This window comes from Microtus ochrogaster, unplaced genomic scaffold (genome assembly GCF_000317375.1).
Source record: "Microtus ochrogaster isolate Prairie Vole_2 unplaced genomic scaffold, MicOch1.0 UNK29, whole genome shotgun sequence".
NCBI lineage: Eukaryota > Metazoa > Chordata > Mammalia > Rodentia > Cricetidae > Microtus > Microtus ochrogaster.
In genome coordinates, this window is record NW_004949127.1 from 1,952,939 (window position 1) to 1,969,503 (window position 16,565).

At 44.7% G+C, this 16,565-nt stretch overlaps 1 protein-coding gene across 1 annotated transcript in view; it reads right to left on the minus strand.

The window, feature by feature from the left end:
- Positions 1 to 16,565, minus strand: part of Spag1 (sperm associated antigen 1) — a 53,655-nt gene that overhangs the window by 33,296 nt on the left and 3,794 nt on the right. Inside the window, exons 3-9 of the mRNA XM_005368124.3 lie at positions 14,678 to 14,837; positions 10,351 to 10,476; positions 7,824 to 7,888; positions 6,708 to 6,817; positions 5,651 to 5,756; positions 3,528 to 3,658; positions 1,447 to 1,553 (exon numbers count right to left, since the gene is read on the minus strand). Of these exons, the coding sequence (XP_005368181.1) occupies positions 1,447 to 1,553; positions 3,528 to 3,658; positions 5,651 to 5,756; positions 6,708 to 6,817; positions 7,824 to 7,888; positions 10,351 to 10,476; positions 14,678 to 14,837 (805 nt within the window). The remainder of the gene's footprint in view (positions 1 to 1,446; positions 1,554 to 3,527; positions 3,659 to 5,650; positions 5,757 to 6,707; positions 6,818 to 7,823; positions 7,889 to 10,350; positions 10,477 to 14,677; positions 14,838 to 16,565) is intronic.

The window sequence follows — 16,565 nt, forward strand, 5'->3', positions numbered from 1 at the left end:
GTGTCTCTGTCTCTCTCTCTCTCTGTCTCTCTGTCTCTCTCTCTCTCTCTGTCTCTCTCTCTCTCTGTCTCTCTGTCTCTCTGTCTCTCTCTCTCTCTCTCTGTCTCTCTCTCTCTCTGTCTCTCTGTCTCTCTGTCTCTCTGTCTCTCTGTCTCTCTGTCTCTCTCTCTCTCTCTGTCTCTCTCTCTCTGTCTCTCTCTCTGTCTCTCTGTCTCTCTGTCTCTCTCTCTGTCTCTCTGTCTCTCTCTCTCTCTGTCTCTCTGTCTCTCTCTCTCTCTGTCTCTCTCTGTCTCTCTGTCTCTCTGTCTCTCTCTCTCTCTCTCTCTGTCTCTCTCTCTCTCTGTCTCTCTCTGTCTCTCTGTCTCTCTGTCTCTCTCTCTCTCTCTCTCTGTCTCTCTCTCTCTCTCTGTCTCTGCACACCTTTAGTTCCAGGACTCAGAAGGCAGAGACAGGCAGATCTCTGAGTTCCAGGCCACCCTGGCCTACAAAGAGAAACCCTGTCTTCAAAAAACAAACAAAAGACAAAAGACAAAGACATAACCTCTTAGCTGTTGCTCCAGCACTATGCCTGCCTGACTGTTATGCTCCCCACCGTGATGGTCATGGACCAGCCCTCTGGAACTGTAAGGAAGCCCACAGTTAAATACTTTCTTTTATAGGAGTTTGCCTTGGTCATGGTATGTCTTCACCGCAAGAGAGCAGTAACTAAGACAGATACTTGTGTGTGCCACTAAAGTCATCCAATTTACAGAGTGAAATCTCGTATCTTTCCGGGGCTTGACAGTTACTCTTGAGGCCTTAGTTGGCGACTGCGGCACCGAGCCGGTTCACCCAGGTGGGGACGGGTGCTGCCAACACTAGGCTAACAGCATTCTGTGGCCGTGGTGTTCACTCACAGCCCTATGCAGTAACTGCTGTGAGCACTGTGTGATAAACTGAGATTTTAGAGAAAGGAGAAAGGTATCTGCTGCTCAGCGGTGGCTCCATAGGTCTGCGTAAACCCTTTCTTCCTCCTTCAATTGCTGTCTCGTGGTGGTGGTGACAGTGACCGGCTAGGCAAGCACTCTTCCACTGAGCTGTCGCCGTCCCCACACGCGTGTTCCTCAACAGTTTGCTCTCTTCCATTCCAACTAGACGTCAGCCCTTCCCAGCTCCCAACTTTGTGAAGTCGTGGACTCAGTGTGACTCACTCAGCAGGACTAATATAATTTTTAACACATGCTCGGAAACAGCTGGGTGTGGTGGTGGCGCACACCCTTAATCCCAGCACCTGGGAGGCAGAGACGGGAGGACCTCTGTGAGTTCACTGTCAGGCTGGTCTATCTAGGGAGCCCCGGACCAGCCAGCGTTACAAGGTGAAACCCTGTCTTAAAACCCCCAAATAAATAAATAAAATCAGAAACGGAAAATACAGAGTTAGGTTTTTAAAACATTTTCTAGGCTTACCTTGGCCACATCATTATGAGGTTCCACACGCAGCACCGTTTGCAGGTCTTCCCTGGCCTCCTGGAGCTTGTTCTGATGTTTGTAGGTAGTAGCACGTCTCAGGAGAGCTGAAAAGGCACCAGCATGAAGGTGCGACAGTGTAACGCATAGCCCATGGCTTCGTCGCGGTTTGTACAGGACACGGGGTCAGTTTGCACAGAGCTCGAACCCCAGGTCCGTGTCTGTGTTGTGGCGCACACAGAACGTGCCCTGTTGCACACAGAAGGGGCTTCACTGGGCGCCAGTCTGCTCTTTGGATCTTTGAGACTTTCGTTCATGCAAATTATGCTGTGGTCAAGTCCATCCAGCCCCTCCCTCCAATTCTTTACCCACTCCCTCTCAACTTTCACTTCCAATTTCGTGAGCGCTTTCCTTAAAGCAAGCAAACAGAAGAAGCTACTGCGTCCACTCAGAGTTGAGTATGTGTGGGCAGTCTACTAAAGTGTGAACAGTGTGCTAGTTTGAACGAGAAACGTCCCCATGGGCATCGGTATTTGAAGGCGTGGCTCCAGTTGGTGAGGCTGTTTGTGGAGGTTAGGAGGTGCAGCAGGGTTAAGTCTGACACAGGGAGCCGACTCTGAGAGGGAAAGCCAACTAGCATCTGCCGTTAAAAATGTGAGCTTTCAGTGGCTTGCCCCATCTGCCACGCCTCCCTGCCGCGACGACTCTTTTCCCTCTGGAATCATAAACCCCCCAAAACTCTCTTTCTTAAGTTGCCTTGGTCACAGTGTTCTAACAAAGCAAAGAAAAGTAACCCAAATGCGTCTGGAGAAAGCGGACTCCCTACAGCTTCAGTCCCCTCTGAATAACTGGTCCTCTGGCAGCAGGGGATCCGCCAGCTCCTCGCTCTCGCCCTTTCCCAGCCCCTCACCGCACCGTGCCTGCAGCACGGGAAGCTTTCACAGAACAGTAACACCTGGCTTCTTTAGCCATCGCTGCCTGTAGTTCGTCATTTCCTGGGAATTTAGAAGACCCCTCACGGAACTTTGGTAAACACTGATCGGCAAAGGATAGGTTAAAGCACTTCAGCATTCTCGATGGGGCCGGTTATTTTTGTTTTGGTGGCAGTGGGGAGGGTTGTCTTTGTTGGGCTTAATTTGGTTTAGTTTTCTGAGACAGGGTCTCATAGCACAGACTGGTCTTGAACTCCCTGGACAGCCAAGTACCTTTAAACTCTGGTCTCCCTGCCTCCACCTTCCAGACTGTCCCAGTCTATACAGCTGCTGTTGATGTAATGATTAGACCTGGGTGTGGTGGCTGTGGCAGAGACCTACATCCCAGCCGGTGTACATTCTGGGCAGTAAAGCAGGGCCAGCCAGACTCAGAAAATAAACTCTGCTAAAATTATCCCAAAGTGAACGTCGCATGTGGAACCACGGTGGAGCCCCGGTGAGCACATCGCAGGGGCCGGAAACTGAGCACTTTGGTAATTTGTGCCAGATTTCTTTTGTAGGTTTCAATTTATAATTTAATAATCATTTAACACTAACAATGTACCTGTCTAGTCCTTTGGTCCATTATATGAGGTTATTTTGTATAGTCAGATGGTGTCTTGAAAAAAAATAGGCTTAACAATTCTGAAATGCGAGAAATGGCGTATGAGATGTATTTTAATATGTTATCACAGCAAACAAGCAGAAATTGGGCAAAGTTCTCTTGTTATATAACTCAGTTTTAGCCTTAGAATGAGCCATGAAAACCTAAAGGATAAACCATTTTGTAAAATCTTTAATCAAACTTCATTATTGTGTATGGCCATTGTTATTCAGGTCTCTAAACTCCCACGAAGCAGCAGTCATGAGAGAAGACTTATGTTTGTAATGTTTAATTTTAGAATATTTGAGTTATCGGGGAGTTCTGACCCCCCATGAAGCCTCCTACAATGTGACAGTCTTACCATCTCTTGATTGGCTACCACAGTCAAAGAATAAAGGCCTTGATTCCAAATCAGATTGATTAAAAGTGACGTGCCCAAGGTGGTGGCTCACACACAGAACCCCGAGACTGCCTGAACCACGGGAGCAGAGTCACTGTCTAGTTACCTTTGATGTTTCCGGGCTCGAGCTCCAAGGACTTCTCACAGTTGTGGAGAGCACTCCTCCACCGCTGCAATCTGATTTCCGCTTGCGCTCGATTGTTGTAGGCAGACACGGTGGGAAGGGCTGATAAACTCCTACGAGAGAACTGCAGGTTGGTGATGGGGAGGCCAGAGACAAACTCGGCTAAAGTTGTGTTGAACATGAAATGTCCTCCCAGGCTGGTGGCACGGGTGGTGATTGGTTCTGGAAACATCGGGAGGCTAGGCCTGGCTGAAGAAGGGAGGCTCCTGGGACTGTGCCCTGGGGCTTCTCTGTCTTTGCCCCTGGTGCGCGGCTGTACTCATCCCCATCCCACATCCTACCGGCAAGCCCACCGTGAAGCGAATAGCTTGTTCCCACCACCAACTGTTCAACCCTCATGAGCCAAAACAAAGTTTCCCTCCTCTGAGCTGTCGTTCTTGGGTATTTACACAGCTGTGTTAAAGTAACGAGTGCAAAATGTTAGCAAAACAAATATGTATTGTGTAAGGGCTGAACTGTGTCCCTTCAAAGTTTATTTGTTGAGCTGGGTGGTGGTGGCACACACCTTTAATCCCAGCACTTGGGAGGCAGAGGCAGGCGGATCTCTGTGAGTTCGAGGCCAGCCTGGTCTACAAGAGCGAGTTCCAGGATAGGCTCCAAAGCTACAGTGAAACCCTGTCCCAAAAAACAAAACAAAACAAATGTTTATTTGTTTAAGCCCAAATCTTAAGTCCTTTAAGCCCACAGTGTTTCGGGACATGAGCCTATTTGGATGTAGGCTTTAGAGAAGGAGTTAGGCCAAGGCTCTAGCCCAGAGTACAGACCTCGGTGCGATTCCCAGCACCACTGTCATGGCCCCCTTTCCAGTCACTGTGATAGAAACAACAAAACACTGCAGCCAGGCTTACTTTGGCTCACAGTGCAAACGCAGCCCACTGCGGTGGGGAAACCGTCATAGCACAAGCAGGTAGCAGGGAAAGAGGTGTGCTGGGGGACAGTGGTCTTTTGTCCTGCCACTTGTATTCTTTTTAATAAAGCACTGATTGGCCAGTAGCCAGGCAGGAAGTAGAGGCAGGGTAATGAGAACAGAAGAATTCTGGGAAGCAGAAAGCTCAGTCTGCAGTTGTCACCCAGATATAGAGGACACAGACAAGAATGCCTCGCTGATGAAAGGTACCAAGCGATGTGGCTAACACAGACAAGAATTATGAGTTAAGATGTAAGAATTAATTAATAAGAAGCCTGAGCTACTAGGCCAACCAGTTTATGGTCAATGTAGACCTCTGTGTGTTTCTTTGGGACCGAACAACTGCGGGACCTGGTGGGACAGAAACCTCTGTCACAGAGGTGAAAGTGTGCTGCTGCTAAGCATCCTATCACCATGGATACAGTTCAGGATCCTTGGCAGGGAATGGCACCAACACAATGGGTGGGTTGTCCCAACTCAACACAATCAAGATAATAATCCCCCACAGGCAGGGTGAGGGACCCAAGCTCTCACATGATTCCAGATTCTGTCAGGGTAACAAATAGTACTAGCCATTGCCACCATCACCATTTAAAAAAAAACCAAAAACTTAAAAAAGAGATAATTACTATGAGGTCCTTAGAATGGACTCTAGCCTAACAAAACCGATACCTTATAAAAAGAAGAGATTAGAACGAAACAGAGTGACAGGCACGCAATGTGGGCATATAAAACAGGTCCCTGTCAGCCTAGGACAGAGGCCTCTGAAGAAATCAACCCTGCCTTCACCTTGAGTTTAGAATTCTAGCCTTCAGAAGTGTTGATATACATCTAGTTCAGACTACTAGGTGTAATGATATTTTGTTTGTAATCTAACAAATAAAGCTTGCCTGAAGATCAGAGTGTGAAGCTAGCCACTAGTTAGCCACAGAAGCCAGGCAGTGGTGGTGCACACCTTTAATCCCAGCACCTTTAATCCCAGTTGGATCCCCTGGAACTGGAGTTACAGCAGGTTAATGGCCATGTGGATGCAAGGAACTGCACCTCTGGAAGAGGAGCAAAGTCCTCAACACCCGAGCCATTGCTTCAGCCCCTAAGATAGCACAATCCAGCCCCAATAAGATGAAAACCCCCTTGCCTGGTGTAATACATCACAGCCTCTTCGTAATCTCCGGCGTGGAAAGCCTCATTTCCTTTTTCCCTTTCACGATTGGCAAGAAGACACTTTTCCTTCTCAGTTAGACCTGAAATAAACACATATGAAAACAAAAAAACAGAACCGAAGACCATTTCTCTAAATGCAGGCGTGCTTTTGTTTAAGGGCAGTCCTGGGACTAGAACCTGGGGGCTCAGGCACGCCCAACAAGCCCTCTGCAGCTGCGCTACATTCTCCCACCCCAAGATACCTATTTTGACTGGAGCAGGAAGCCATAGATTAAACAAAACCAATTAAAAGATTTCCTAAGTGTGGAGCTATTTCTTTTTTTTCTAATCATCCCCAGTTTTTTTAGGAGTTAGTTTTCTTTTTTTGTCCTTTTTGTTTGATTGTTTTTGTTTTTCAACACAGGGTTTCTCTGTAGCTTTGGAGCCTGTCCTAGAACTCGGTCTGTAGACCAGACTGGCCTCGAACTCACAAGGTTTGCCTGCCCCTGCCTTCTTAGTGCTGGGATCAAAGGTATGCACCATGGCTGCCCAGAGAGGAGTTAGTTTTCTTTTGACTAGTTTTGTTTTACTTTGAAGGTTATGTATGGACTTCAGAGGAAAAACTGTCTTGCTTCTTTTGTTCAATGCAAAAAGAAAAAAAGAGGGAATTTAAAGGAAGAAGATTGGAAATAGGAAACAGAAAACAAGAGAATATTCTAAAAAAATTAGGTTTATATGTAAACTTCATTATTAAGGCCAGCCATTGTGGTACACTAGCACTTGGATAATGGAGGAAGGACAATTGGAAGGCCAAGGTCAGCATTAGCTATACATGAAGTTCAAGGTCCACCTGGGCTATATGAGACCCTGTCTCAAACAAAATTGAGTAATTAAAGAGAAATAAATTTGTTAGAAGTGGTCAACTCTGACCAAAAATCTATAAACTTTAATGGAAACCAACAATGCTCAAAGATAAGGTTTTCTGGCTGACAAGTTTTTATCATAATTCACAGGCGGGATAATGATGCATTATTTCCATTCTCTCTTATTACCTGCTGTGTCTATTTTTGTCTCAATTTTAGACAAATGAGCCTTGTTGTTTACTATTGTCTTTTCTTTGTAATCGTCATCAATTTTTGAACATTCTTTTTCCACGTCAAATCTGAAAGAACAACAAAAATGGGGGAAACGAATAGCATCCTACAAGTAAGAAACAAACTCATTAGTGTATCGAAAGAGGAAATGCTTGGGACAGACTCAGTATGGGAGTTGAGATTTAGCGGCTTTGTTTTGTTTTTCTGTTTGTTTATGGGCTTTTTTTGTTGTTCTTGTTTCTTTTTGTTTTTCCAGAGGGGTTCACTATGTAACCCTGTCCTGGAACTCACTCTGTAGACCAGGCTGGCTTCAAACTCATAGAGATCTACCTGCCGCTGCTTCCTGGGTGCTGGGATTCAAAGTGTGAGCCACCACTGCCTGACTGAGATTTTTTTTCTAATGCTGGCAAATATTCGCATCCACCCAATGAGATCTATGGGGAATCCACAAGTTAAAACACAACACTCACGCCTGCTTCCTATACATGCAACCTGAGCATAGTTTCATATAATGCTTTAAATGATTTTATGAATGAAACAAACATCTCGTTGTGTGGACTCATCCCCTGACCATGCTAAGAGTTTCAGATGGGGACATTTGGACATTAGATTCTTGTGTTACTAATGTTCAGCCTGTATCTGTCCATACTCTGAAGAGAAACACTCTTCATAGGTTTGTTCCTCGAATCATCTGCATTCTGCCTCACATGGTGGCACCCACTTATAATGCCAGCGCTGGGAGCAGAGGCAGGTGGATCTCTGAGAGTTCGAGGCCAGCTAGAGTTATGTGGCAAGCACCATATAAAAAGTATTTGGTAGCTTTACTAATGTAATTTTTTTTTTTTGGTTTTTTGAGACAGGGTTTCTCTGTGGCTTTGGAGCCTGTCCTGGAACTAGCTCTGTAGACCAGGCTGGCCTCGAACTCACAGAGATCCGCCTGCCTCTGCCTCCCAAGTGCTGGGATTAAAGGCGTGCGCCACCACCGCCCGGCTACTAATGTAATTTGATACACTTGATTTATCAGGTTTACACTATTTTAAATTATAGGATCTAATGAAGAAATATGAAACGTACTTATCCCACTCTGCATAATCCCTTGGGATTTTCTTCTTGACTGGCTTACTTTTAGAATATACTTCCTGAAAGAATAAAATCATACTTTGTGAGACACTTTCAGTCTAAGATCACCAGGATTTATTATAAATGCACTGTGATCCATGGGAGTAAGATACATAAATGGAATGGATCAAAAATATAGGTTTCCTTGAGGTTAAAACAACTCCAGCATCATGATATAATAAAGTACTGAGGTAAAAGACAAGTTTTCAAATTTATAGTTAATCCTGAGGATAATCTCACAGATTCTTAAGGACATACATAATATTTGAAAATTCACATGTGAGCATTAATGTTTTTCTTAAAATGAAAGCAGCACTGAGTTCAGTGTTCTTCTTAAGCCGAGACATTTAGAGGAGCAAGAATAATGATTTGCCGTTATTAGTCAAAGCTCTTTTGTTTGTCATGACAGACATTCAATTTGGAATAATTCCAAAAATAAAAATAAAAAAGCAGATCATAGCAAACTGCTGCTGAGGCTTCCCGGGTCTGCTCTCCAGCCTTTGCTCTCTTCCCTACACTGCACTCCCTGACTGATGACTATGTGCTTTCTCCTTGTGACAGGTGACACGGCACTGCAGTCTAGATTATAACCACCAAGGCCTCATCAGAGTGAATAGTGGCCCTCCTCTCTTCTATCCCGTAGAGAAACTACAAGAAAAGGCTCCAATGAGCTGTTCAGGGGCAAAGTGACCCAAACTAGGTCCTAGACCCCATTGCTGATGATGAGGAAGCTGGGCAGGTTCTGCACAATAGCCATTAGACCGGGGAGCACTTAATCTCCCTGAACACGTCATACAATGCTGCCCTTGGAATGTACACAGAGAAGGGAGCTGTGAAGGTGAAAGTAGACACTAGGTGCAGCTGTCGTAGCTGAGGATGGCCAGCAATACTAGCAGCTGGAAAACCAAGGAGGAATCCTCCCCTCCAGGTTTTAGGAGCATGGCCTTGCCAATGCCCTAGCCATAGACTTCCAGCCTCTAGAACTATAAACCACATTTTTCTTGTCTTAAACCAACCAGTTTGTTAGAAAACTAATACAAGTGGCACAACTTAGTTGTTAAGAAGAACTGTAGAGACAAACTCTGGAGTACTAGACCTGGAACAACAGATAAGAACAGTGGCTGCTCCTGCTGAGGACCCAGGTTCAGTTCCCAGAACCTGCATGGTGGCTCACAACCATATCTAATGGGGATTTTATGCTCTCTTCTGGTGTGCATGAAGACAGAATTCTTGTGTGCATAAAAAAACACTTAAATAACAACATAGATATAAGAATAACAAGAACACAAAATGGAAAGACTTGGGTAGTCATTCTGTCAGAAATAGCAAGATGATCAAGTGCACGAAGGGACAGAGGGCCATCTCTACACGCTTAAACCATTGTGTGCCACTTCCTTCACACAGGCAGTCAGCTGACTTACACAGTGACACAACCTTTGTACCTCTACCATAGGCAGAATTATCCGCCGAGGTTGGAAACACTGAGCAATGTCTTTCATGCTCTTAAAAATTGGCCAAAGTAGCAAAAGGGAAAAGATGAAAGATGTTGAACTCAAAATGCAAGCCTTCAGAAAAGGTAGCTTCATTTCCACCACCCAGTGATCAGATCTAACTTTACATAGGAAAGCAGACAGGCCTGATGGCACAGGCCTGTAATCCCAGAGATTTGGGAAGATAGAAAGGAGAGTCACAGGTTCAAGGCTCGCTTAGAAGGAGACACTGTCTTAAAATAAAAAGTAAAAGTGGTATACAGGGGGCTGGAGAGATGGCTCAGCAGTTAAGAGCACTGGCTGTTCTTCCAAAGGTCCAGAGTTCAATTCCCAGCAACCATATGGTGGCTCACAACCATCTGTAATGAGATTTGGTGCCCTCTTCTGGCGTGCAGGTATACATGGAGGCAGAATGTTGTATACATAATAAATAAATCTTAAAAAAAAAAGTGGTATATAACTCAGTGGCACAGGCCTTGTTAAGTGTGAGGTTCCAAGTAAACTCTAGTACCACACCAAAAATAAAAAAAGAAAGGGAAAGGGAGGAGTGAAAGGAAAAGAAAGGGGGAGAAGAGGAGTAATCAGGAGTTACCAGAAGAGGGAAACCCTACACACTTACAGTGTACCAGAAGAGGGAAACCCTACACACTTACATCACAGTGCATCAGAAGAGGGAAACCCTATACACTTACATCACAGTGTATCAGAAGAGGGAAACCCTACACACTAACTTACATCACAGTGCATCAGAAGAGAGAAACCCTACACACTTACATCACAGTGCATCAGAAGAGAGAAACCCTACACACTTACATCACAGTGCATCAGAACAGGGAAACCCTACACACTTACATCACAGTGCATCAGAAGAGGGAAACCCTACACACTTACATCACAGTGGTTTACTCTGGTAGACAGGAGATTATATATATAATAAGTTACAGCCACCACTCTTGTCCCTGTCAGTGCCCCCCCATACCAGAAAGGCCTACCTTGCCACTATGAGGGCAGCTGTCTGAGCCACGAACTGGAGGCAAATGATCTTCCACTCCTGGATGTGCTTCGGGGTCATGAAAGTGCCTTGCATTTTCCTCTCTCTTGATTTCTGATACCCAACTCTGAGAAGGATGGAGCAGAAGGCAACTGAAGAGTGTGAGGTCACTGACCATGCATTAGGAAGGATGTGAAGAGCTCTCTCAGCTCACTTCCCGTGTCGTTCTCTCTGGAATAGCTTTCCTTTTATTTTTGATTGTTATAAATACCCATAACACAAAATGTATTTCATTAATTTCATAATTATTTCATAATTCAGTGTGTAGTTAAGTCTCATTAAGAATATTTGGGGGCTGGCACTAGATGAGGGTGCTTGCAGCTGAGCCTCAACAACTTGAGTTCAACTTCAGGACATGTGATGTGTGATTTGAATGTAACTGGCCTGGCCCCCACAGTCTCATAGGGAACGGTGCTAATAGGAGGTGTAGCTTTGTTAGAGCGGGCATAGCCTTGTTTAGGTGTGTCACCATGGAGGCAGGCTTTGAGGTAGCCTATGCTCAGGATACAACCAGTTTTAGTTGACTTCCTATTGCCTGCAAGTTATAGGACTTTCAGCTACTCTTCCAGCACCTGCATGCTGTCATGATAATAGCATAATAAACCTCTGAAACTGTAAGGGAGCCACCTCAATTTCTCACACATGCACACAAGCACACACACACACACCCCAAATAAATGTAATTTTAAAATATGGCAAATATAAACAAACAAAAGCAGCCAGACTGGACTCAACTAGAAAAGTAGCAACTAGAAGTTCAAATATATTAAAACACAAAATGAAATCCAATGGTTCTACAAGAAGTCTGGGAACTAATCTATAAATTCAACAACATCACAAGGCATAAATTTAAACTTTAAAGATCAATTTGATAATTATAAACTCACATACAACTTAAATTCTAGGATGAGAAAGATGACTTTATGGCTAGGAGCATTTGAGTTCGGACTCACATAACAGCCAGGAGTGATCTCATGGACACCTGTAGCCCTAGCTATGCTGGTAGCAGAAATAGAAAAGTCATGGGGGCTAGCAAAAACAAAAACAATGCAAGCTCCAGGTTCAGGGAGAGCTCTTGCCTCAAAGGAACAAGGCAGAGCATGGAAGCGCACAAAACTCAATGCCCTCCTCTGGCCTCTGAGGACATACACAGGTGCATGAAACCTACATACGTGGGTTACACCTCATGTGCGCACACACAAAATAAACAAACAAATGAAATTCCACCAACATGAACTATCTGGAGTAGCCAAAACCAGGAATAGAAAGCAATTGATAGTGGCTGGAAGCCTGGGAAATAGAGACCTTTTGTTTAATAAGCAAGGAATTTCTTTTTTGCACAATGAAAAAGTTCTGGAGAGTGGGTGAGCAAGAATATGACTATACTCAGAATATACTCAACACTACTGAACTGTTGACAACAAAGGCAAAATGGTTAAAATGGCTGCAATCTGGCTCCTAGAGTGTATAAACTTTGGATTTTATCTCAGGCATCTAAAAGAAAGTTAAGATGATGAATTTTATGTTATTTGTATCTTATAACAAATTTCATGATGAATAATCAAGAAATATGAAAAAAATATGAAATAGGAATAAATTTAACTGGAAAAAGTATATATTAAAAAATATTAAGACACTACTGTATAAAATTAAAGACTATCTGGGCTGTGGATGCACTTCAGTGGTAAATCTTTTCTTTTTTTCAATAATTTATTTTTATTTTATGTGCATTAGTATCTTGCCTGAATGTATGTCTCTGTGAGGATGTCAAATCTTATAGTTACAGACAGTTGTGAACTACCATGTGGGTGCTGGGAATTGAACCTGGGTCCTCAGGAAAAACAGTCAGTGATCTTAATCACTGAGGCATTTCTCCAGCTCAGTAAATCTTATACTAAAAAAAAGGGAGGCCTAGGTTCAATCCCTAGTGTCAGTGTGCTATTCACATGCACACACACACACACACTTGCATGCACACACATGCACATGCATACATACTTTTTTGGGGGGGGCGGTTCGAGACAGGGTTTTTCTGTGTCTTTGGAGCCTGTCCTGGAACTAGCTCTTGTAGACCAGGCTGGTCTCGAACTCACAGAGATCCGCCTGCCTCTGCCTCCCGAGTGCTGGGATTAAAGGTGTGCGCCACCATCGCCTGGCTGCATACATACTTGTATGCATGGGATGTTTACATATATTATTAAATCATATTAAGAGACTACAAATAAAGCTATATTATCAACTCAATAAATGCTGAAAAAGTCTTGTTTTATAAAATTTAAAACATACTCATGAAAGAAATTCTTATTGAACAAGGATCAGGTAGAGGGTGGTGGCACACACCTCTAATCCCAGGACTCAGAGAACAGAGGAGAGTGAATCTTTGAGTTCAAGGCCAACCTGGTCTATGTAGAAAGTCCCAGGACAGCCAAGGCTACATAGAAAGATCCTATCTCAAAACAAATCAAACAAACAATAACAAAAAACAACCAAGGGACAGAGGTAACTTCCTAGTATTAAAAGGGTACTTGTATAAAATCCAAAGCTAACATTATACTTAATGGTGAGAAGCTCATTTCATTCCTAGGGACCTGCAGAGCTTAATGAATGGTACAGAACAGTATACAATGTTCATGAATGAGAGCCTCAATATTGTTAAGATCTGGTTCTTAAGACAAATGTGGGGGAACATGCCTTTCATCCCAGGTGGAGCTCTGGGAGGTCCAGGTCAGTCTAGTCAATACAGTGCCTTATAAGTCAGCCAGAGAGACAAAGACATGGCCTCAAGAGGAAAACAAACAAAGCAAGATGTTAGCTCATGTTAGTTCTTCTGAAACTGACTTCAGAAGCAAGTGTGGCAGCCTACAATCCCAGCACTGGAGACTGCGAACTGAGGCCAGCCTGGGCTACAATGTAACATCCATAAGAAAAAGATCCAAACAGAATCTCACTTATTGTATAGAAACAAAAGCAAAGGACCTAAATGAAGCAAAATAATTAACAAAAAAAAAAAAAAAAACCCAGGTGTGCTGGCTAGTATTCGGTCAACTGGACACAAGCTGGAATCACCTGAGAGGAGGGACTCTCAATTTAGAAAGTGGCTCCAGAAGACTGGGCCCCAGGCAGGACTGTAGAGCATCTTCTTAATTAGTGACGGGTGGGTGAGGGCCACTCCAGCTGGCTGCTGTAAGAAAGGAGGCTGAAAAGGCCATAAGGACCAAGCCATCAAGCAGCACTCTCCATGGCCTGAGCTCAGCTCCTGCCTCGGGTTCCTGTCCTGAATTCTTCTATGATGAACTGTGATATGGAAGTGTAAGCCAAACAACCCTTTCCTCCCTGGGTTGATTTGGCTGTGTGCTTCATCACGGCCAGGGTAACCCAAACTAAGACAGCAGAACCAAGGACTGTCCCCACCTGATTTCAAGGTTTGCCACAGAAACACTACCATCAAGACTACGGGAACCTGGTGTGGTGACAGGAGCCTGTGGTCCCTGCTCTTACAAAGCAGAAGCTGGGAGATTAGGAGCTCAGAGCCACCCTCAACCCAGACATGGGACTCGCTCTCAAGAAAGCCTAAAACAAAAGCATGTTTAAATTCTTTGCTCAGATAACTTGAATCCTTATAATTTATCCAGGGGAAATCAAGAAAGTAAAAAAAAAAATCACCACGAACAACAATGACAAAAATCACAGCCAAACATCAAGGTTTTTTGCCTTCTGCTTTTGTTGTTTGTGACAATCTTGTGTGGTCAAGATCGACTTCCAACTCACTACATGACCAGGATTGAGCTCTTTCTGGTCCTCTGCCTCTCAAGTGCCAGGATTATAGATGGCGGCACCACTCCCAGGCCCAAGTATCTTTGTATGAAGATATGAAGGGGCTGGAGAGATGGCTCAGAGATTAAAAGCACTGGCTGCTCTTCAGGAGGTCCTGAGTTCAATTCCCAGCAACCACATGGTGGCTCACAACCAACAACAATGAGATCTGGTGCCCTCTTCTGGCATGCAGGTGTACACGCAGGCAGAACACTGTATACATAATAAATAAGTAAATCTTAAAAAAAAAAAAGATATGGATGGTGACTGGATTGTGGTTGGACCCGATACAGAAATTTAGATTAAATTCATACACACAAACTCACAATGTTTGACTAGAATTAAGAAGTTGCCACTACTTTCTAAGTAGTCTCTTCTAAAAGCCATTCACTGACCAGCAAGAAGGCTAGGATTTCAGGGATACACAAACTGCCCCAAACCGGTCCTCACTCTACCTTTATGTCACTGTCGATTCTTTCCCATTCTTCGGCTGTGAAGCTGGCGGCTGTCGCTGCAGGCTTATCTTTCCTCAGAGCTCGACTCTTGGGAGCCAAGCAGGTGAGGCGCTTCTCACAAAATTCCGTGAGTTCAGGGTAGTAGCCTTCTTCGCCCGACCTTAGAAAGCAGTTAGAATCTTAGGTTAGCACCTTATTTAGAGTCCCTCTAGACTCCTGGCTGGCAGACTGAGTTTCCCGGGACCCCCGGGTTCTTTGATCTCAATGGCTGTGCAAGGCTGACATTGGCCCTCATCTCAGCGAATTGACGGCATACCCAGTAGCGAGGACGCCACAGAAACAGCCTACAATCACAAGCACCAAAGGTTGATATAGGGGCTGGAGAGATGGCTTGGCAGTTAAGAGCTCTGGCTGCTCTTCCAGAGGACCCGAGTTTGATTCCTCCACGGCATCTCACAACTTCCAACATTCCCGGTCCAGGTTAGCGGATACCCTCCACCCTCTTCTGACCTCCGTGGCCGCTGTAAGCACACAGCGCATAGACATATGTGCAGGCATGCCACCCACAGGCATAAAATAATACATTTAAAGTTGAATCCTACTTAACATATATGTTCATTGTATGCACAAAGCAATTTAAAAACATTGGAAATTCAATACTAGAGAAGAGCTGAGAGATAATATAGGCTTCCTTTCCAAGGAGTTTCTGTTTAAAAATAAAATCTCAGTTTGAGCCAGGGTCTCATATATCCCAGGCTGATTTCTAACTCACTGTGTGGTTGAGAATGATCATGAATTTCTAGTCCTTCTGGGCTCACACTCCTAGTGCTGGAATTGGAAGCATCTGACACCAAATTCCCCTGATGTGAATCAAACCCAGAGCCTCATGAATACTAGACAAGCATCTAACACATCCCCAGCCCTTGTCACTTTTTTTCAATGTATGAGGAGAAAATGGTAGAGAAATGACTTGGACAAAACACCCCTAAAGTGAACCACTCAAGAAACAGAGTTTCTTCCCTAGAAAGCTAGTGAAGTTCTCGCCCCTCTCTGGCTTCCTTGGGTGTTGGCGTACATGGCGTGCAGATGTACATACAAGATAAAAATAAATAAATCTGTTTTTTGAAGGGAAGAGGGCCAGAGAAAATAAAAGCAAGGACTAGTAAAGAGCCAGGCATTGCAACTATGTCCTGGCAAGGCAGGGGGCTCATGATCCACAATGTTCCCCAAATCAAATCTCGCAGGAAACCCAAACAGGGTTTGGTTGGCAGCCCACGGGGTGGTGGTTCTTGACACAGATTCTGAACCCACATAACAATCGACTGCATCGTTGACAGCACCTTTTCCTTCTCCGGCTTCAGGCGTAGACTGGCTGGGAATGAGGCCCCTAAGCCTGCAATTTTTAACAGCCACACCTGGGATACATGCATGAAGTTGACAACAGCGCCGTGGGGCTCTGGTAACTCCCTGTTTCCGTCTCCCCACCGTCTTCCCTGTGACCAGGCAGCCCTGTGTCCTCACGCCTTCCCCAGCAGCTGCACTTGTCGCTGCTCTACTTCTTGGACAACGGAGAGGACACAAGAGTACCCCCTTGGATCCAAATCAGCCTACGTCCCATGTAGAAGTCCATGTGGCCAGAACAGTCCAGAACCACAGTCTAAAACCAATGTACTAACTTCAATATTTGAAAAGTCTCTAATACTTCACAACAGAAGGCAACGGCAGGCTGGCCTCGAACTCGTGATCCTCCTGCCTCTGCCTCCTTCAGCAAATCCTACCGGCGTGCGCCACCACAACCGGCGAATAAATGGGACCTCCTGAGACTGAGAAGCTTCTGTAAAGCAAAGGACACTGTCACTAAGACAAAAAGGCAACCCACTGACTGGGA